This window comes from Pygocentrus nattereri, chromosome 19 (assembly GCF_015220715.1).
Source record: "Pygocentrus nattereri isolate fPygNat1 chromosome 19, fPygNat1.pri, whole genome shotgun sequence".
Classification (NCBI taxonomy): domain Eukaryota; kingdom Metazoa; phylum Chordata; class Actinopteri; order Characiformes; family Serrasalmidae; genus Pygocentrus; species Pygocentrus nattereri.
Window position 1 is genome coordinate 2,114,920 of NC_051229.1, and position 22,569 is coordinate 2,137,488.

At 43.1% G+C, this 22,569-nt stretch overlaps 1 protein-coding gene across 4 annotated transcripts in view; it reads left to right on the forward strand.

Annotated features, from left to right (window-relative positions):
• Positions 1-22,569, forward strand: part of xrn1 (5'-3' exoribonuclease 1) — a 64,887-nt gene that overhangs the window by 36,162 nt on the left and 6,156 nt on the right. For 2 of the 4 annotated variants that reach the window (XM_037530964.1, XM_037530965.1), the window contains exons 24-39: positions 222-337; positions 1,595-1,831; positions 2,114-2,249; positions 3,953-4,009; positions 4,461-4,593; positions 5,498-5,567; positions 6,564-6,756; positions 7,212-7,307; positions 8,244-8,336; positions 9,332-9,403; positions 13,217-13,294; positions 13,887-14,006; positions 16,034-16,184; positions 19,108-19,259; positions 20,108-20,221; positions 21,622-21,721. In XM_037530964.1, coding sequence (XP_037386861.1) covers positions 222-337; positions 1,595-1,831; positions 2,114-2,249; positions 3,953-4,009; positions 4,461-4,593; positions 5,498-5,567; positions 6,564-6,756; positions 7,212-7,307; positions 8,244-8,336; positions 9,332-9,403; positions 13,217-13,294; positions 13,887-14,006; positions 16,034-16,184; positions 19,108-19,259; positions 20,108-20,221; positions 21,622-21,721 — 1,918 coding nt within the window. The remainder of the gene's footprint in view (positions 1-221; positions 338-1,594; positions 1,832-2,113; positions 2,250-3,952; positions 4,010-4,460; positions 4,594-5,497; positions 5,568-6,563; positions 6,757-7,211; positions 7,308-8,243; positions 8,337-9,331; positions 9,404-13,216; positions 13,295-13,886; positions 14,007-16,033; positions 16,185-19,107; positions 19,260-20,107; positions 20,222-21,621; positions 21,722-22,569) is intronic. The other 2 variants (XM_037530966.1, XM_037530967.1) reach the window with 2 other exon arrangements.

The window sequence follows — 22,569 nt, forward strand, 5'->3', positions numbered from 1 at the left end:
ACGGTTACAGATTTATTTTCATAAGATCCAAAGCGTTTAACCTCCCAGCTTAAAACATAACAGGAAACTCCAGTAACTGGTGAAAATACAGAGGCAGTAGTGAATAAAGTGAGCGAATGAGCAATAACGGTGTGTTTTCTTCACAGTAGGTGATCTTTATGATCAAAGTCGGGCTGTTATTTTAGGAAGGACTGACAGCTTTGCTCTTTAAACTCTTTCAGAAATACTCCGTGAAGTACAGCCCCGGATACGTGCTCGCCTCCCGCCTCGGCATCACCGGCTACCTGGTCTCCAGGTTCTCCGGCAGCATTTTCATTGGGAGAGGATCCAAGAAAAAGTTAGTGCGGTTTTTTTCTGGTTCTGTTTTGTTTGAGGTCTTTGCTGTGGGGATGTAACATAGTGGTCGTAACATGTTGTGGTACCTGTTGCTTCTGTAAAATGACCTTGGAAATTAGAAAGATGATATGATGTTGGTGTAATAATAATAATATTAGGCATAATAATAATTATTGTTAATAATTAAAACTTTTCTTAAAAAAAAAAAAAAAAACCCAAAAGCATCATTTACTATTATACAACATAAAAATAAGCACTGGCTGCTTGCGTCTGCACTATAAGCACATTTTTGGGTGCTGTTAGGCTGAACAGTGTCCCATAGGCTGAACACACAAATATATTGTTATTCTCAGTGAAAGTGTGTTTTCTATTTAATTCCTTTTATAAGCTTACGGTGATGTAGGTCCGTTGTGAGACTGCAAATGAGTACAGACTATTCATTTTACACCCTGAGAGTGAAAACACTCGTCATGAGGCTCAAATTGGCTGTTAAGCTGAGTGGTTAAGTCACTTGTTCTCTGCGTGGGAGAGCACAGTTTCAACCCCGTGCAGGGAGCTCGTTCTGGGCTTCTAGACTTCTGTGTTCCCACTAATCCGTGTAAAAACATCTTCAGGGTACTTTGGACTGTTTAGATCCCACGTGTCAAACCCAAGGGGGGCTGAATCAGGCCCACCACACAATTTTATCCGGTCCTTTTCTATTGATATTAACCCGTTTCACAGTGCGCTGCACTACAGTCCCCAGCATGCACTGCAACGTTGTGCTGTGAGTCTCCTTCCCCAACAACAATCTGTCAGACAGCGGGTAAAACACAATTCTACACCAGTCATATCTACAAAATGCATTTCAGCTGCAGGTCAACCAGCATAAAAACCTAACGTTACCTCAGCAGCTCAGAAACTGAGCCCAAGTCTCGATGAACTTGGAGCAGAGAAAAGGATGCCAGGTGTCTGGCTCAAGCAAACAGGTGCGTTTTAAAGACTGAGCACCTGGGGACGCTTAGATTTTGAATATTTCAGGTAATTAATTCAATATTTCAAGGTCTGATACAAGTGTCTGTTTTAGTGCTGAAGTTTTTGCATAAATACTGGGCAGTTTGGATTATAGCACCTGTTAATTAATTAAAAATGAAATAAAAAGCTTTTTTTTTTCTCTGGCCCACGGATTTGATAGGATTTTTTTAACATGGCCCTTGAGTTTGACACCTCTGGTTCAGATGTTCTAACTCGTTCTCCGTTCCTCTTTGTTCCTCTGCAGTCCTCATGGAGAGCAGAGGGCAAATGTGGGTCTGAATCTGAAGTTCAACAAGAAGAACGAGGAGGTTCCTGGCTACACGAAGCGAACGGAGAAGGAGTGGCTCTACTCTGCCGCTGTGGAGGAGCTGCTGGCGGAGTATTTGGAGAGATTTTCTGAGGTGTTTGACTTCGTCTCCAGAAACAGCCATGATGACGTCTTCTATGAGGATGATATCTGGCCTGGAGAAGATGAGAACGGGTACATCACACTTACATCACTCCCCACAAACTTACCTTCTACGCCCAAAATGTTAGAGGTTGGAAAATGGCCATGGAAAAATGGATTGTGACTGTTTTTGGCACATAAGCCCCACGGAAGCTTTATAAGTGGACTTCAGGAGGAAATGTAGGATATGGGTTCTTTAAAGTGTAGCAGAAAACTGGGTTATTAGGTTTTTAGTGAACTGTCTCTTTAAGTGTCACTGTGTTTATTCTACTAAGATAATATAGAATTTAAATAATTGTAATGTTTTCTCCTCAGAGCGGAGAAGGTTCAGGAGATTCAGACCTGGCTGAAAACTCATCCCGTCAGCTCCTCCTCCAGAGCGTCATGTGACCTGCAGATCCTGGATGCAGGCATCGTGGAGAAGATCGAGGAAGAGTTGGAGAGATGCAAGGTGAGGATTCTGACTCGCTTACACAGCAGTGTTTAGAGGGCCCAAGTGGTGGTAAACCAGACATTCATCTCATCTCTGCCAATGAGAATGGAGCTCATTTACATATGTCAGTCTTATGCTGTGTTCACGGGCAGACGGGCAACGGCAAACGGGATATTCCATTGTTTTTAATAAAGCTGAGATGGAAAGTTCTGCCACTGCAAGCGGCTGCGTTCTGCAGTCCGTCAGGAGTCCTAACTTCTGCCGACCACAGCGGTGCAATAAACCAGACACTGACTTTTTTGGGAGCCACGGATGCCAAACGTCTCGTTGTTGAAATACAGACAAGCCAAATATTACACAGAATATAAGCCCATTTGTACAAATGTTGGGATGCTGTGCAAAATGTAAACAAAATCAATATGCAGTGGTGTGCAGATCATTTAAACCCTATATTTAATAGAAAAGAGTACAAAGACAACAAATCAAATGTTAAACTGAGATTTATTTAATTTTTTTTTTAGTATTTGCCCATTTTGAATTTGATGCCAGTAACATGTTCCAAAAAAGTTGGGACAGGGCAGCAAAATGCTGGCAAAGTTGTGTAATGCTTAAAAAAAACACCTGGTGGTTGATTGGCAGCAGGTCAGTAACATGACTGGGTATAAAGAGCATCTCAGAGAGTCTTTCAGAAGTAAAGAGGAGGAGGGGTCACCACTCTGTGAAAGACTGGACCATCAAATAGAGCAACAACTCAAGAAGAACGTTTCTCAACATAAAACTGCAAAGAGCTTCTGCTTTCCATCGTCTACGCTGCAGAATATCATTAAAGACTCAGAGAATCTGGAGAAATCTCTGTCTGTGAGGGACGAGGCTGAACACCAGTATCTGCTGGCCGTGATCTTTGGGCCCTCAGGCAGCACTGCATTAAAAACAGACATGGTTCTGTAGTGAAATCACTGCATGGGCTCAGAAACACTTCTGAAAACCACTGACTGTGAACACAGTTCATCACTGCATCCACAAACGCTGTTAAACTCTAAAACACAAAGAAGAACCCAAATATAAACAGGATCCAGAAACGCTGCCACCTTCTCTGGGCCTGAGCTCATTTAAAATGGACTGAGGGGAAGTGGAAAAGTGTCCTGTGGGCCGACGAATCAACATCTGAAATTCTTTAGGAAATCATGGACACTGTGTCCTCCAGGCTGAAGACCACTCAGCTTGTTATCAGTGCTTAGTTCTAAAGCCAGTATTCATGATGGTTTAGGGGGGCATTAGTGCTCATGGCCTGGGTGACCTGCTCATCTGTGAAGGCGCCATTAAAGCTGAATGATATAAACATGTTTTATCAACATCTGCTGCCGTCCAGACGACGTCTTTTTCAGGGAAGGCCTTGATTATTTCAGCCGGACGATGTCAAACCACATTCTGACTGTATTACAGCAGCACTGCTCCATATTAAGAGTCCGGGTGCTAAACTGACCTGAAAGCGGTCTGGGAAAATGATTTATGGCTGGTTTTGTCATGTAAGACCACACATGTTGTACATGGACATCAGGGGAAAAATAACAGGAAAAATTCAGAAAATGGGCCCTTAAAACACACCAGCCGCTATTTTATATATGATTAAGATTGTTCTCCTGCTTTGGTGGGACATTAACGGTATATTCCAATCTAATTCCATTTCTAATTTATATCTATACTCACCTCTTGACTAACAGGCAAAGAAGAGCAGTAAGAAAGTCAGAGTCACCGTGAAGCCTCACCTGCTGTTCAGGGTAAGCATGTTACTGAGGAATGTCTAAGTAATCAAATGACCACTGGACATTAAAACAAAGCAGTACTGTATAAGCAGTGCTGTTGGACATGACGGCCACAGATTATAATATGTTAAAATGTGCCTTAGTGTGTCCCAGTGTGTTTAAATGAAGCCGTAAAGCTGAATAAAAGAGGAAAACGAAAATATTGAAAAGTGTTATTGTTATTTATGTTGTGACTAGACTGTGATTGTGTTCAGTGCATTTTATTAACATGGCGTTTATATAGAATTCATTTGGTCACATTTCTGTGTATTCATTAACAGTTTAGATCGATTGGATCAGATTTCAGAGCCTGGTCTGTTGGTCGACGTGTCTTGGAGCTGTTATGGATGAAGTTGTGCCCTCTTTGCTTTACAGTGTGTGGCTGATATTGAGATCATTGCATGTGTGTATCTTTCTGTGCTTGCAGCCGTTGGAGCAGCAGCACGGTGTCGTTCCTGACCCGGACGCCGAGTACCACCTGTTTGACCGAGTCGTCAACGTCCGAGAGAGTTTCTCTGTTCCGCTCGGCCTCAGAGGGACGATAATCGGCATCAAAGGAGGTACGACGGTCACAAACACGGGGGGGTCAAAGCCCTCAAAGCCAGCAGAGATGTGGATGTGATGTCATCAGACGCATACAGAGTAGTGTTAGAGTTCATACTGAGCACTAAAGAACAACTTGAATCAATTCTTGTAGAAATGTGTAAGATTAAATTCTATTAGTTCCTTAAACCGATACTAAATACTTTTTTAGACTGTTAAAAAAAATCTGCTTGAATAATATAAAGCTGATGGCTAAAGTCTGCCATTAGGGGGAGCTCTAGCTGGTTTTATTGCTCTATAAAATGACAGAGATGAAACCGCCTGCTTTAATTTGTGACTTTTGTTACTGTATATACACCATATTTCAGTAAAATAACCAAATTCTAATATTTCAGTAAAATAACCAAAATTTTATATTTCAGTAAAATAACCAAATTCCAATATTTCAGTAAAATAACCAAATTTTAATATTTCAGTAAAATAACCAAATTTTAATATTTCAGTAAAATAACCAAATTTTAATATTTCAGTAAAATAACCAAATTCTAATATTTCAGTAAAATAACCCAATTTTTATATTTCAGTCTGCAGAAAAACAATTTCTATAAGAACTGAAAAATTCTGTGATTAAACTTTCTGTGTCTAAATACCTGAAAACGTACTCTGCATCAGTTTCTGGGTTCTTGCAGGACCTGGGACTGGGAATGGGAACGGATCATTTAATAATATATTGGATCATTTTCTAGATGTTTTATAGCTTTTTCCAAAAATTACCGCATAACACAAACTCACAAATTCAGCATCTCGTTTAGATCCTCTGGTTCTGCGGGATTATAAGAAAGGGGAACGCTGCACACACATTAATGCCGTTGTGCGTCTTTATACCTCCAACGCTGATGTTGTCTGTCGTTGTGTTCTCAGCTGAGCGAGATGCAGAAGTGCTGTATGAAGTTCTGTTTGATGAGGAGTTTGCAGGAGGACTCACTCTCAGGTACAGCATATACACAATGCACTTAATCAGGAGCATCTCATGAGGATATAAAGAGGGGTGTGTGTGGGTGTGTGTGGGTGTGTGTGGGTGTGTGTGGGTGTGTGTGGGTGTGTGTGGGTGTGTGTGGGTGTGTGTGGGTGGGTGTGTGTGGGTGTGTGTGGGTGTGTGTGGGTGTGTGTGTGTATACACCGATCAGGCATAACATTATGAGCACCTCCCCAATTTACCTTGTTCTTCAGTGGTCAAGACCCCCATGGACCCCCACTGAGCAGGTACTATTTGGGTGGTCAGTGGACAGTGAGTGTACGCAGTATTTTAAAAACTCCAGCAGCGCTGCTGTGTCTGATCCACTCAGACCAGCACAACACACACTAACACACCACCACCACGTCAGTGTTACTGCAGTGCTGAGAATGACCCACCACCCAAACAGTACCTGCTCTGTGAGGGTCCATGGGGGTCCTGACCACTGAAGAACAGGGTAACAGAGTATCAGAGAAACAGATGGACTACAGTCTGTAACTGTAGAACTACAGAGTGCAGCTATACGGTCAGTGGAGCTGATAAAGTGGACAGTGAGTGTAGAAACAGGGAGGTGGTCTGGACCGCTCATACTCACCTGACTTTTGCTCCACACCTGTAAAGAAATCAGCAAAGCAGGTGCTAAACGTCACTTTATTACTGCCGTAATTATTCATTTGATTTCTGATTTAATTTAGAAATTATTTTTAAATCTGTTATTTTATTCATGTTTTTAGTTTCTATGTGCCTGCATCCTTTTCATTCTCTCATTCACAAAGATTAGTGAATGGTCGGTCAGCACGCTGAATGGTCGGTCAGCACGCTGAATGGTCGGTCAGCATGCTCAATGGTCGGTCAGCACGCTGAATGAAAGATGCTGTATAAATAAACTTGCCTTGCCTTCAATATTGACTCATTCCACAGTTTATAAGTACTGTATTAGTATAATTTGTGTGTGTGTGTGTCCGTGTGTAGGTGCTCTCCAGGGCGGGGCTACAGGCTGCCCCCGTGTGCCTTAATAAACCTGAGCCATGGAAGCCGTCAGGAGCAGAGCTCCCACAAACTCACTGCCATCGTCAAACCCCAACCCACCTCCACTCAGCGCACCCACAGGAGCCAGCTGGACGGCCTAAATCACTCTCCCCGCTCACCTTTCATACCTGCACAGGTACCTCGAGCGACTGTCCCGCTAACCCCAGTGCTTATGTACATATGAGGAGTTGCTGATGAGTTAATGGCCTGTTAAGCTGAGCTTGGTCCAGCAAACTTAACACTGGACGTTACATAGATGAGTTTGACGCCACTGCTATAGGGAGTTAATTGATTGTCAGCAAACATCCAGAAGGGGGAGCTGTCAGTGGTTTTTCTCATTGATTAAACAGCAGTTTTATTACCATTTATTACCATTTATTACCATTTATTAATCACCCTGTTTTAATACTACAGTGTGTATATATGTTTGGTCACACACACATACATATATGACCAGTGTGTGTGTGTGTGTATGCATGCATATATATTTGTGTGTGTGTGTGTACATATATATTTGTGTGTGTGTGTGTGTGTGTGTGTGTGTGTGTGTATCGCTGCTATTTCAGTTTGTGTGTGTCTCTTCTTAAACAGCAGAATGGCCGGCAGAGTTTGGCCCTCAGGGCGTCCGACACTCAGGGAAACAGAAACTCTCCTCATAAAGCCCTCAGCCAGAAACACTCACACAAGGTAACGCGCGGCAGAGAATTAACCACTTTATTAACTAATAACTTTGTTTAAGAATGTTTGTGTATTTCATAAACAAATAACTGTGTATACTAAATATGTATATAAAATGTATATAAATGTTAAAAACAAACACATCTCCACTTTTTAGTTGCTCTTTACAAGGTGTGAAATTTTCATTCATATTAAATTTTATTTCTAATATTTTATTTAGAATTTATTCATGTTGGTAAAAAGTGCTACAAAGATAAACTCAACACGATGAGAAAAGCGTCACATTTAGGGAAAAACCTAACAAAATAAAGGAATAATAATAGTAGTAAAAAATAAGAGGGAGGAATGTTTGCCAAACTGTTTTATGGATGGATGTTTGTTTTGCTTTTTGACAGCAATAAAAAAATGAAAAACTGAGGATTGAATATCTGAATAAGTGTAAACAGAGTTTATGACTCTGCATATAAAATAATACCTTCATAGTGAATTTAGTGGATGTGGACAGTTATTATTGATACATTATTATTTAAATTACATTATTTTACAGGAATAAACTCAGCTTGACTTTGGACAGTTTCCATTTATGCCAGATGGGGGCGACAAAGCTTTCCACACGGAGTTTTACAGGCTGGAAAACGAACACTAACAGCGTCGTTCCCGTCAGAGTCCGTGTTGCTCCTGTGGTTTGTTCCCTCATTTAACGCTTTAACGCAGATCGCGCAGCTTCTGTGAGTCAGGATGAGGTTTTGGCGTCGGAGCGAAAGTTTGAGTGCGTTAAAAATCAGACCAGCGTTTTTCATCTGTGAAGATCAGAAAGCGGGAACGTTCTCCCCGTTGATCTCACGGCTGCTGTTGAAAGTGGCTGATCTATGGAGCAGTGATCCCAGCGCTGCAGATTGTTGTACATAGTAACGGCGAGTGTGAGGTAATGCTGTGTGTTTTCAGGGCTCTGGTAAGGAGGAGGATTTCAGTAACGTCTGGCAGTCTCTGCAGAGTTCAGGGCTCCCTCAGAAACCACCAGCCCACTGGCAGAACCACGTAAGTAACCGTAGACGTTCCTCCGCTCCACACCCAAATTATCTGGAAGCCTACGTTACATTTATACGCTCAAGTATGACAAATGTACCAAAAGAGATTCTCAGATTGCTTGGAATGAAATCTCTGTACATTGAACTTGTATTAAAAGTATAGAACACTTTGGCCATCTCCAAAAAAAAGCAGGTCCATAAAGACGTGGATGAGCCAGTTTGGTGTGGAAGAACTTGACTGGCCTGCACAGAGTCCTGACCTCAACCCCATAGAACCCCTTTGGGATGAATTAGAGCGGAGACTGTGAGCCAGGCCTTCTCGTCCAACATCAGTGTCTGACCTCACAAATGTGCTTCTGGAAGAACGGCCAAAAATTCCCATAAACACTCCTAACCCTTGTGGAAAGCCTTCCCAGAAGAGCTGAAGTTGTTATAGCTGCAAAGGGTGGGCCGACATCATATTAAACCCTATGGATTAAGAACGGGACGTCACTCAAGATCATATGTGTGTGAAGCCAGACGACCGGATACTTTTGGAAAGATAGCGTATATCATTGCAGTCCCAAGATATCCAAAACATTAACTTTCCAGGTTTGGGGCAAAACGTTCTTTTATTTTAATGTAAGTCAGTGTGAAGATATTTTATTCCAAGTCATTTTCACACGATGCGAAGGACGGCCGCCGCGTTCAAACGGTGCAGAAAACTAAAAATCAACAAAAATGAGTTTTCCTAGGGACAGTGGTGAGTGACCACAGCACAAATGCAAAGGATGAACGTTCAAAAAGACTGTACATCCCATAATAACTCATTCATCATCATATGGGCTTAAAGCTTTGAGTCAGTATGTATTCATGTAAATTGGAGCGTGTTCATCACCGGAGGCGCCTGGCGGTTGAATCTATTCTCATGTAATCTTTGTGAGTTTATGTGAAATGATGTGTGTGTGTGTGTGTGTGTGTGTGTGTGTGTGTGTGTGTGTGTGTGTGTGTGTGTGTGTGTGACAGGCTAAAGGCTCGGCTGGACAGCAGAAGCAGAATGAAGGGCAGCAGCAGAGCCAAAACCCTGACGGCAAACCTGTACGTTACACACTTCACCACTCAACCCAGCGCTTATTACACAGCCAGTTACTACTGCCTGATATTTACTGCCCTCAGACGTCTCTCGACACCACACTGCGGCCACGCAACACCTCAAATACCTTAATCATAGCATAGTGGACAGTCGTGGGCTGGAGGTCAGGGAACTGGCCCTGTGACCGGAAGGTTGCTGGTTCGATCCCCCATGACTGAGGTGTCCTTGAGCAAGACCCCTAACCCCCAACTGCTCCCCGGGCGCCGTGGATAGGGCTGCCCACCGCTCCGGGCAAGTGTGCTCACTGCCCCCTAGTGTGTGTGTGTGTGTGTGTTCACTAGTGTGTATGTGGTGTTTCACTGCGTGGAGGTGGAATTTCCCCGTTTGTGGGATTAAATAAGTATCACTTAACTTTAATATTGACCTTCACAATAGTGAAAGTCACAGAAGGCAAATGAGCTCTCGTATCTCATGAATCGGGGCATTCGTGTAATCTGACAAAATCAAAGTAAAGGAGGTTATTACTGGCATATTATTGATTCTCCATTAATAATAATAAAAATTGTTTATATATATATATATATATATATATATATATATATATATATATATATATATATATATATATATATATATATAAAAACAATTTTATATCATATAAAAATAAAAATCAGAATCCTTTACTGATCCCAGAGGGAAATTGTAGTTGTTACAGTTGCAACCATTTATGTAAAAGAATAAACACTTTAATCATTTAAAACAAAGACAAAGAGAAATTTGCTATATGAACATGAGATTTAAGTTAGATTTAAACATCTAGTATAAGACAGTTCAAATTACTGCACCCCTGAGTTTTTACACAGGTAATTATTATTATTACACATATGAACTGTGTGGTATTGAGTTTTGCGCAGATGATCCACACTGTGAGTCACTCACTGAGGGAGGAGTTATAGAGTTTGATGGCCACAGGTAAGAATGACCTCCTGTGGCGCTCTGTGGCGCATTTTGCTAGAATGAAAAGACAAACAGACAATAAATAAATATAACGGGTACTTTGCCCATCAGCTCGCTCACGCTGGAGTCTTAACTTTTAAACCCTGAGCAAGTTTTACCTTATTTTTTTTCATGTTTTTCCTCTGTTACAAAGTTTTTACGTTAGGCGTCCAGACACGCGTGTATTGCTGCATCAGGGAGGCGCTAGGCTACTCAGCTGCTTACATAATGTTTACCTTTTTGGATTCGGACACTTTTTGCTCCGAAAATTCCCAAATTGTCGTGCCGTCAGTGTTGAGAGATCTGATCAGACCCGAGTGCCTCTGGGCTGAGAATAGAAGACTTTTTTTGGGGAAGCTCCTTTCTGGGGTTCCTTTCTCCGTTAACCTGACTTGACTTCAGAAACCTATAAGCTGATTTAGTTCCTGCCGTGGTTTAGTAGTTTTAGGTGCTGCTTATGGGTCTGTAGCTCCTGTGTAGAGATCCTTTTATAGCAATATGTAAAATAAATTAGTGACAGGCTGGTTCGTTTTTCAGTTCCAGTCCAATTCTGATGCACAACTGCTGATTCAGATTCAAGAGCTCTTTTTTTACTGTAATATTATCGTTATTGTTGTTGATATTGTGTTTAAACTTGCGTTTGGGATGTTTAATCTTCCGGTCACTAAGCATGCCTGTAACGGAGGCCACAGCTGACCCCTGCACATTTTCCTAAGGAGGCTTATGAGAGACACTGGACTCACATCTGAGCTCCAGATATCAGCTGTGAAGCTCACGGCTTTAGTATTTCGGGTACAGCCATCCCTGAATCTCTGAAGTGTATGATCTGGATGGGAGATCATTCCTGGGCTCCAAGAGCTCCAACTGATTGTGAAATCAGCAGAGGTGGACGAAGAAAACAAACCATGTACTGAGTTAAAGTCGAGACCCCCAGGGTAAAATATTCCTCCAGTAAAAGTAGAAGTTCCTCCCTTTAGACCTCCACTTGAGTAAAAGTACTAAAGTATTTCCCTTCAAATGTACTTAAGTATAAAGCAAAAGTACTAAAAGAGGAATTCTGGCTCTGATGTCCTGTTATCATTTTTATAACCAGACTGGCTTCATGAACTCATTTCAGGTGAAAGTCCTCCAGCGTCTCTCTTGGTAAACCAGTCTTTTAATAGAACGTCATTAATTAGTGACGCTGACGTCTATTAAAATGATCAGAAGCACAAAACACTGAAGGTAAACGGTTTCCATCAGGGAGAACCGAGTGGCTCTGAAATCACTTTTTACACACAAGCAAAGTTTCAGTTTCAGATTTATTTACAACTTAGTTCCAAGTTTAAGTTGAATAAAAACTGGCTTTAAACTCAGGATCACAGATGAGCTCCTTTACTATGTTGATCTGTAGGCGTCTGTTCATAAACACAAACCAGCCCAAACTCATTTACTATAAAATGAAATGGTGTTTGTAGAAATTCAGAAAAAAGCCGCGTCAGTCTCGACTGCATATGTGGACATATTTCTATATTGAGCTCTTTTTACACAAAGTTAGGTTAGTTCATCATTTATGTTGAACAGACTCTCCCAAAGTTTTACGCTGCTGCGCTGACGTTGAACCGCGTGCTGCACTGGGTCGGTATGACCAACAGGTCAAAACCAGCTCTAAACAAAGTGACCGCTGGGCCCTGATTGGTGCTCTGGCTTTGCGCTTCTTTCGTTTTGACATGTTACGTTTTTATACACACAGAAACCAAAAGGAACGACAGATTTCTCAAAATGTAGGAGGAAAAAGTCGGATATTAGACTCTGAAATGTAGTGGAGTGAAAGGAAAAAGTCCCCAGAACGGAGAAACTTCAGTACAGATACACCAAAAATACTAAAGTACAGAAACCAATTACATTTACTCAGTTACTCAGTAATTTTCCACTACAGTCATCAATTGGTTGTCAAGTATAATGAAGTTCAGCAACTTCTCTGTGATCCCTTCAGCCTTTTCCCTGTGTGCTGGAAGTTCATCTCGTTTCTGGAGAGCATCAGTGAGAGGCGTCTTCCTGTCTGTTACCATTAATTACCATTAACTGGTATTCTTTCAGGTGAAACCTCGGCAGGTGGGACAGGGATGTGTTGTGAGACCCCGCTGTACTTCCACGTCTCGGCACACTGGCTTTACACACATTACGAGTAGCTGTGCTGCTTTTTGGTGTTTCCACACTAAAATATCTCAACACTGTGTCTGTCAGACCAGCAACTCATGTTATTTGCTCACTCAGTTATAGACTGAGGTTGCCACGTGTTCGTGGTAAGATGTGGAGTGGAATCTGGGTCGGTGACGTGGCTCACGTTACGCTGTGATCTTACAGTTCATGGTCCTGCACGAACTGCAGACTGGAATTGGCGTCTGCGTCCAGTATCTGACGAGCAAATGACGTCAATATCGGACCCAATATCGTTATAGGATCGGATCGGTCCCATCTCTAAAACAAACGAATATAGATGGACCCATGGAAGCGAGGGAGGGATGGATGGATGGATGAGGGGAAATTTAGGTGATACAGTAGCAGGAAATCATTGATGCATCATAGACACACAGTAACACACACTGCACATATCCTTACATATTTACCTGAACACACAGAGTAAAGACTTGAGGGTAAATGCTTCACGTGCAGAAGGCAATATAATAACACACATGCATAACTAACAGGTTCATGTTACATTTGAGGTGATCTCAGCGGGTCGTAGTGCGCAGTCATGTTATTGAGCAAGATAAAAGATGTTTGATGCTATTTTTTAACTGTGGCTTTAGATATGAAATAATAGTGGTGTTATTTCTCAGGGTCCAGGTGGCAGCATTAGACTGCTGAAGAGGAGTGAAGATCTAAACGCTATTTTGACACAAAAGCCTTCAAACCAGGTATTTCTATCTGAGCTGGGACGATGATGCAGATTTAGACATGATTTTCATGTCTTTTCATGTCAGTCATGATCATAAAAGCTATTACTCTCATATATTTTACACACTTCATAAACACTGCCTGCTTTTCATAAACGTTTGGGCAGTCGCTGTTGTTTATATTCAGGATTACAGTTGATTATTAATCAATAAACAGTAATAAATGGGGCAGTCGTGGGCTGGAGGTCAGGGAACCAGCCTCGTGACCGGAAGGTCGCCGGTTCGATCCCCAGAGCCGACAGCACATGACTGAGGTGTCCTTGAGCAAGACACCTAACCCCCAACTGCTCCCCGGGCGCCGTGGATAGGGCTGCCCACCACTCCGGGCAAGTGTGCTCACTGCCCCCTAGTGTGCGTGTTTATTAGTGTGTATGTGGTGTTTCACTTTACGGATGGGTTAACAATGGAGGTGAAATTTCCCCGTTTGTGGGATTAAAAAAGTATCACTTTGGTAATAAATAATGGTAATAAATGCACAAATGTACTGTCCATATATCAAGAAGAGGTGAACAGGTTCTGAACTAGACATAACAGTGAAATGTCCTCGTTTCAGGTCAGTACGGAGTTTGAGGAGCTGATGGCGAGTCTGAAGATCTCTAAGGAACCTGAACCTGCCCAGAAGGAGCCCAGAGAGCAGACAGCCGAGCCGCTCTCTCCTCAGTCCTTTGCGCAGGTGGGCACAGTGTTCTCACTCGATCTTCTGAACCATCGCTGAGTTTATTTACATGCGCTTATAGGGGCGCGCTGTGCAGTTCTGGAGAGCGATTGTTGATGTCCTGATACTCCCCTGCCTTTAGTGCTGCTTTAGAAGTGCCACCCCGCAAGTTCATGGATGCGCATTGCTGAAGACAGCAATGGGTTTTTTTAGGTGGTCGTGACCATAAACTGTTCACAATGTTGTACAGAGAAATACCATGAAATAACGCAGCAATGTAGCCGACGTTAGCTGGGTTATGGGTTGTCAAACTGTTGCTACAGTTGCTGCTGTGAAGCTGACCAGCTGTTATCACAAACATTTGCAATGGGACAAAACAGTACTGACCTGATTGATTCTGTGAAACAGCAAAAATAAGTTCATTACCCACCTGTGCAGCAGGAGCGACCTCCTCATCCGTTTTCATGCCTTTCAACTCTAAATGAAGCTGAAGGCGCTTCTTTTTGCCAGATTCTTGTTCAAATTTTCACGGTCCACCTTAAAAGATGCTGCCGTTAAGACTACAATCAGGCGCCTCAGCTTGTTCGAGTACTCCCATTCTGCCTTAAATGGTGCACGTGCAACACTGTGTGGCGGTCACAGTTTGGGGAGGGCAAAGCAAAACAAGGGGAGGGGGCGACGTTTTCAGAGTGAAAACAAAAGCAGGGAAGTTCAGGTTACACACACAAGTGGAGTGGCTTCATTCACGTACATACATTTAATATAGAAAATAGTTCTTTGGTTCTATATTAGTGCTTAGAATATTGTATTTATAACCTTTAATAATCCAATAACTGCAGAAAATCAGATTTGATTAGATGAAACTCAAAGTTCCTGCTGCAGTTTTTTTGTTTTGTTTTTAATATTGAGTCACTTTACCTGAAAATCTGAGCGTTTATTATCGAGAAGATGAAGAACAATCAATGCCTTCATTTCATTGAGCACGTATTCGGTCTCAGCGTCTGTCCGGAAGTGTTGTGCTGTGTTAAACGCTGCTCGTTGTTTCCGGGACAGCGCTCTGTTTTCACGCATGCGCAGAAGAAAGAAATCAGAGTGAGTTTACACGAACTGAAAAACCCCATTACTGAGCTCAAATCTAGCCTCTTAATCCTAGTCAGAGAAATCAGAGTGAGCTGGTTACACGACCAGTAAATAATCAGATAACTTTGGGAATCTGATTATGATCAGGTTATGAATCTGATTATGATCAGGTTATGAATCTGATTATGATCAGGTTGTTAAGTGCATTTCTGTTAATTGCAGTTAAATAGTGCCTTTCACAAACCTAAGGACTTTACATCATAAAAAAAATAAGACTACAGAGAGGAAAAGGAGAAGGTTTTTATCAGGGGTTTGAAGGAAGACGGAGAAGAGCAATTCCGAAGAGTGGAAGGTAGAGAATTCCAGAGTTTGGGGCAGCAGCACTGCAAGATCTGCCACCCATAGTAGAAAGTCTAGAGGGAACTGTGAGGAGTCCAGCACTAGAAGATCGGAGAGCACGACAGGGACAGTAGAGAAACGGGATCAGAAAGGAGTGTCGGAGCCGGACCACGTAAAGCCTTGAAGGTAAGAAGAAGGAGTTTGTACTTGATCCTAGAACGAATAGGAAGCCAATGCAGCTGCTGAAGAACAGGAGAGGTCTGAGCTGAGCGCTTGGTGGAGGTCAGAACCCTGGCTGCTGAGTTCTGGACTGAAGATGATTGATTAGTTTAACTGCAAGGCCATAGAAAAGTGAGTTACAGTGATCGATGGGAGAGAAGATGAAGGCATTAATGTGAAGTGAGGGAGGAATCCTTGTTTTGTTTGTACAGTTAAAGAAATCGAGGAGCTCCTTAGTGAATCACCTGTTTAAGCGTTCGTTACCTAGTGATGCCACGGAGTCCGAGAGATCAATCACCTCAAGCCTGTGACCTTCAGGTTAATGAACGGTTGCTAACTGAAGTCATGTCGCTGTTTAATTGTGAGTTTTGGTGTTTTCCCTTTCCTGTTTGTGTTATTCTGAGCAGAGGGGAACCCTGATGCTGAAGGAGATGCTGAAGATTGACGGTTCAGGAACTGCTGGCCCCGCCCTTGACTCCGCCCCTCTCAACGCAGCGCTGAATTCCACCTACTCCGGCATTCAGCAGCAGGGTAGGAGACGATCCTCTAAAAAACTGGGTATGGAAAAGTCATACTAACGTGCTTCACAATCATTCGTATTGTGCAGTCATGGGAACGCTTTCACACCTGCCTTGTTTGGTGTGGACTTTTTTCTTTTTCCAGTCCAGTCTGTTCTGAAAGGTGTGAACACTTCACCTGTACTCAGGTCCTCACCAAACAAGTGAACGGTGGTCCCCCAGAAATCACTGGCCTCGATCAGCTTCCAGGCCAACCCTGGTTGTCATCTACCCTGGCTTTCTGTGGCTCCATTCAGCTTTAAGTTAACAGAATGAGAGAGAGACATAATTGCACATACACTTATATATCGCTGCCTCGTATCTCCATTTTTGTAGTTTTTCAGTTTTTAAAGGCCTGTTGTTCTTTACATTGTCTGTAAATTTCATGATGACCCGACCAAAAGAAACGGCCCAAAATGACTTGGGGAAGACGTCTGGTTCCATTGATTTACATTCAAAGTAAAGTAGGTTATTTACTTTTCCTGTAAAGTGACCATTTTGGAGATGCGAGGTTTTCTTCCAACAAGTTTATATGCAATTATGTTTTGCTACTGTAACACTGCAGTTTCCCTTTGGGATCAGTAAAGTTTTATCTATCTGTCTGTATTGAATCGCTGAGCGCCTCCGCGTGATGCTGCTAGGGGTGTTATGATTATGACATTTTAGATGAGCATTAATTGTCTTTATTATTGCAGATATCAATTTTTAGTTGTCTTTTTGATAATCATATGCAGTTATTAAAGCGGTCTGTGGTGAGAGTAGAGAGCAGGTGGAAGAGAATCTGGAGAGGTGGAGGTTTGCACTGGAGAGGAGAGGAATGAAGGTCAGTAGAGACAAGACGGAATACATGTGTGTGAATGAGAGGGAGGCAGGTGGAAAGGTGAAGATGCAAGGAGTAGAGGTTGTAAAGGTGGATGACTTCAAATATCTTGGGTCAACCATCCAGAGCAATGGACAGTGTGGAAAAGAGGTGAAGAAGAGGGTGCAGGCAGGATGGAGTGGGTGGAGGGCTGTCAGGGCTGATGTGTGACAGAAGGATAGCAGCAAGAGTGAAAGGGAAGGTTTACGAGACAGCAGTGCGTCCTGCTGTGATGGACGGCTTGGAGACTGTGGCTCTGTCTAAAAGACAGGAGGCTGAGCTGGAGGTGGCGGAGATGAAGATGCTGAGATTTTCATTGGGAGTGACCAGGATGGACAAGATTAGAAATGAGCAGATCAGAGGGACGGTGAAGGTGGAGCAGTTTGGAGATACAGCCAGAGAGGCCAGGTTGAGATGGTTTGGACATGTGTTGAGGAGGAATAGTGGATATACTGGGCAAAGAATGTTGGAGATGGAGCTGCCGGGTAGAAGGAGAAGAGGTAGACCTCAGAGAAGGTTTATGGATGTAGTGAAGGTGGACATGGAGATGGTTGGTGTGAAAGTAGAGGAGGCAGTGGATAGGGCGAGATGGAGGCAGATGATCCGCTGTGGAGCAGCCGAAAGAAGAAGAAGAAGAAGAAGAGTTATTAAAGCGGTCAAATGAACTGATTAGGAATCTGAGCGCGGCATCCCAGCTGTGTGTGCTCGGTCACATGTCTACCGTTACGCGGACTCGTGTGTGTGTGTGTGTGGTCCAGCAAAGCTACATTTCTTGAGAAAACGTAAACAAAAAATATATTAAACAAACGTTCCTCACGCTGCCCTCTAAACATGTTAGAGCGTCACATTAAAGCCACGAGAGACAGGTTGGGTGTTCTTGGGCACGATGCATAGCGGAGTAACACCCTCTTCCCTATGATAAAATCACTAACGCGCAGCCTCTGGTCACTTACGATTTTAATAAAATACCAGCCTACATGAAATCTGATTTATTACCATTTTTCAGAAAATAATAATAAAAAAGTTGGTAAAGTGTGGAATTGTTACCAAGCCACAGTGGATCGTTGAATGAGGAGAGGAACGTTCGGTCGCCCATCTCTGTGTATTGCAGTCATTTCATGAACTTTTTTATAAGAGTGAACATACAATAACGCAGCGCTGTTTAACGCAGAAGCTTTCGCTTTCTTAGCACTTTTTGGTCACCAAATTACCACCGTGAGTCTTATTTGGCCACCAGTCCAGCGCCGCCTCTCTTCTTGCACAGGGGCTGAGTCTCAAACGGCTCCCTGCTCCCTACATAGTGCACTGTTTCAGAATCGAAATACTGGGTCTAAACAGTCATTTTAGACTCTAAGCTTTCTGAGCGGCTTCGAACGCAGCTCAGCCCATCGGATCTTAGGACCAGAACCATCTGCTTTAGTTTTATTTATTTATTTAGTGGATTTCTACCCAATTGTCTCCCCAATTTAGTCGTTTACAGTTCCACCCGCCGGTTAGGTCTCCCCCAATCACACGATACTACCAGTGCTAGGAGGGTGAAGGCAGCACAGGCTTCCCCCGAGACCTGTGAAACCAGCCGCCGCTTCTTTTCAAACTGCCGCTCACGCCACTGGACAGACGAACGCACTCGGAAGAAAGCAGCGACCGCCAGATCTGTTAACAGAGGCCTCAGCTGACTAACATCGTGCTGAGTGATTGGGGGGGGGGGGGGTTAGGGGGGGCTGTGGCATCACCAGGGATCGAACTCGCGATTGTCCCACCCGCCTCTTTTGCTCCTTTGCTTCACCTCCTCCTTGCTCTCCCCTCCTCGTTAAGTGAGAGGGAGATGCCTGTGATTTGGGATTATTTGACATTCATTTTATATGAATGATGTTTAATAACATTTCTAAAAAGGTACCGTTTTTATTTAGCCGTCTCTCCAAATGTAAAATAACTACGTTTCTGGGCTTTTCGCCCCCCGCCTGCAGCCCCCCAGCATGTGTGTGTTGTATGCATTTGTCCTGTCATGTCTTATGGATGTTAAAGCAGTAAATAAATATATATATCTTTTTTTTCTTCACCACAGCTGCAAGGATAAACACCCCCCAGGGCGAAGCCCCCGGCCCCCCACTCGCCGTACAGCCGCCGCTGCTGCCCAGCATGGCCGGTGACCTGGGTCGCGTCTGCGCGGGGCTGAACATGGGTCCCCCGGAGTTCACCTTCCTCCGCAACAGACAGGTCAGCGTGCCCCGTCAGAACGTCTCAAATTTCATAAATCTGTCCAAAGCACTATTAATGTTCCAGGTCATAACAAACCAAGACAATAGAGACCACCGTCCCACACGCCCCCGCTGATGTTCCCGCATTACAAAGCCTCCTGTTCACTCAAAGCGACAAAATCCGATTTAATCCAGTTTCACCCCCTTAACCCCAAGTGTACTCTCGGCTTACTGACTTGTTTATCTTGGGTTCGTTTGTTAAATTTTAGTTTGGGTGGTGGGTCATTCTCAGCACTGCAGTGACACTGACGTGGTGGCGGTGTGTTAGTGTGTGTTGTGCTGGTCTGAGTGGATCAGACACTCCTACCTGGAGTTTTTAAACACTGTGTCCACTCACTGTCCACTCTATTGGACACTCCTATCTTGTCGGTCCACCTTGTAGATGTAAAGTCAGAGACCACAGCTTATCTGCTGCTGCACAGGTTGTGTTGGTCATCCTCTAGTCCTTCATCAGTGGTCACAGGACGCTGCCCACAGGACGCTGCCCACAGGACGCTGCTGGCTGGATATTTTTGGTTCTCAGTCCAGCAGCAAGACTGAGGTGTTTAAAAACTCTAGCAGCACCTCTGTGTCTGATCCACTCGCACCAGCACAACACACACTAACCTGCTCTGTGAGGGTCCATGGGGGTCCTGACCACTGAAGAACAGGGTAACAGAGTATCAGAGAAACAGATGGACTACAGTCTGTAACTGTAGAACTACAGAGTGCAGCTATACAGTCAGTGGAGCTGATAAAGTGGACAGTGAGTGTAAATGAAGATTTGCTAGAGTCCTGCTTTACAGTGTGATCCTCTGTCTGCTGCAGGGTCTGATGGTGTGTCAGGTGAAGCTGTCCAACGGCCTCCTTGTGCACGGCCCTCAGTGCCAGTCTGAATGCGAAGCCAAAGAGAAAGCGGCTCTCTTCGCCCTTCAGCGCCTGGTAACTCTCCCTCTCTCTGCACTGAGGTTATTATACGTGCTGCGTGAGTCAGTAGGAAAAACCTGTGCGCTCTGCTTTACACGGGGAGACGTTCCTGATGCTCGGCCAGGGATATTTATATCATCGGCTGTGACATCATGGGAACGTGTTCGCGTGGATATTTCTGAAGGTGTCCAGATGATTGGAAACACAATTATTAGCCAAGTACATTTACAGATACAAGGGTTCTGTTAAGTTCCGCCCACACAGAGACGGAAATAATGAACACTGGTGGTTTAGAAATGCACCAGCGCAGCAGGATCACAATTCCCCTGCGTCAGCGCTATCTGTTAAGTGATGAGTAGAATTGATTATGCAAGGTGATTCAGAAAGATTTCACTAAAACTCGTCACAGATCAGTGCAGTGAGCTGTAAACGGTGTAAATGAGCATAAAGTTTATTATGTAGTTCTACAAGGTCTCAGTCTGAACCTCCTCCAGCTGGACGGACGACATCAACACCAGAGCCAAACTCATCCCAGACTGGACTGAGCGTGTCGGGCGTCGCTGCTCTCACGGCTCTTTCAGTGGGATTTCGGAGATCATCCAGTGCTGTGGAACCAGCGCCGAACACTCTGAGCTGCTGGAGCTTCACTGCTGATGAAAATCCCGCTGCTCAGTTCTGACGGATTCACTCTGATTGACGTGGAGAACGCAGAACGTTCTGCTCAGGGGTCTCAGCTCCTCTCAGACTGAAGGAGCCGGTCAGAAACTCTATGACCCCCTCTTACAGTTGGAGTGTGATTGGTTCCTCGGCGCCTCACGGCTGTAAATGTCACTTTTTATAATCGTATGGATCTTTCTGGATCACCCTGTAGTAATATTCAGTGAAGTAAGCTCACACAATGTGCTAAGAGGTCAAATTTTAAAGTGGTAGTTTGGCAAAAAGGCTAATATAGCTTCCTAGGAATAGAAGCTTATGCTCCACCAATTAGCATGCTGCTAACTGTAAGCCTAAATAAGTTAAGTGATCTCTAATCTCAGTTAAACTACTGCTATGAGAAAATGGGTCTTCTGTGTATTCAGTGTATTTTTTTTTTTTTAATAATTTTTTAACATGAAGTCATTTAATGGAGTTGTGGTGAAATCATTTCTACTGCTAATGAGCAAAATGTAATAACTCCTAAAATGGACACGTGGAATTAGAAAAACCACTCGAGGCATCTCGCGCACAACCTGACTCTGTTTACATCTTAACCGCTTAAGTATGTTTGAATTTTGAAAACCAGGTGAAGTTCCCCTTTAAGTAGAGCGTCGCTGAGTGTACAGGATGTACGCAACGCTTGATGTGTGCAGATTTAGTCGTGTGCGTCTCATTTTCTGTCATATTATTTACTAATGTGCCGTTTGGCTCTGTGCCAGACGTCTTTGGGCTCCTTCCCTCTTCCTCCTGCTCTCTTCTCTGGAATGCAGCCCATGCGGCCGATGGCTCCTCATCCCTCCGTGTTCGCGCAGCCTGGAGGTGAGTACAGCCGCCCGAGTCGAGCTGCTCATTTTAAAAATGTTTATTTTATTTATTTGTTTGTTTGCTGACCTACTTTTTATGAAGCTGGGTCATTATAGCTGTATGTAAAGGTCTCCATATATATGTATATATATATATATATATATAAGTGATATAGGTGTTGTTGGAGGAAAGCCTCGTATCTCCAAAATGCTAAGTTTACAGGAGAAGGAGAAAACGACTTTACTTTTAATGGAAGTTTATGGAGCCGGAGCTTTTCTAAGTCATTTTGGGCCGTTTGTTTTGGTCCATCCTTCATGAAATTTACACACAGTATAAAGGACAACAGTCGTTTTCAAACGGTCAATAACTGGAAAATGATAAAAATGGTGTTACAAGGTTTTTCTTTCCACAGCAACAATTTCAACATACAACCCCAGTGCCCAGGCAGTTGGCACGTTGTGTAAAACAAATAAAAACAGAATGAAATCAAATTCAAAATGAGTGAATATTTGCAAAAAACAATCAATTATCCGTTTGATCATTAAATATCTCGTCTTTGTAGTGTGTTCAGTTGAATATGGGTTGAAAAGAATTTGCAAATTTATTTATAAAATTCTGTTTTTGTTTGTTTTACACAACGTCCCACTTCACAGAAATTGGGGTTGTACGTACATACATGCACATCTGTCTATATAGATATAGGTGTGTGTGTATGTATATGTGTGTGTGTGTATATATATATATATATATATATATATATATATATATATATATATATATATATATATATATATATAAATATATATATATATATATATATAAAATATAGTACTGTGGGAAAGTTTTAGGCATCTAAGCTAATT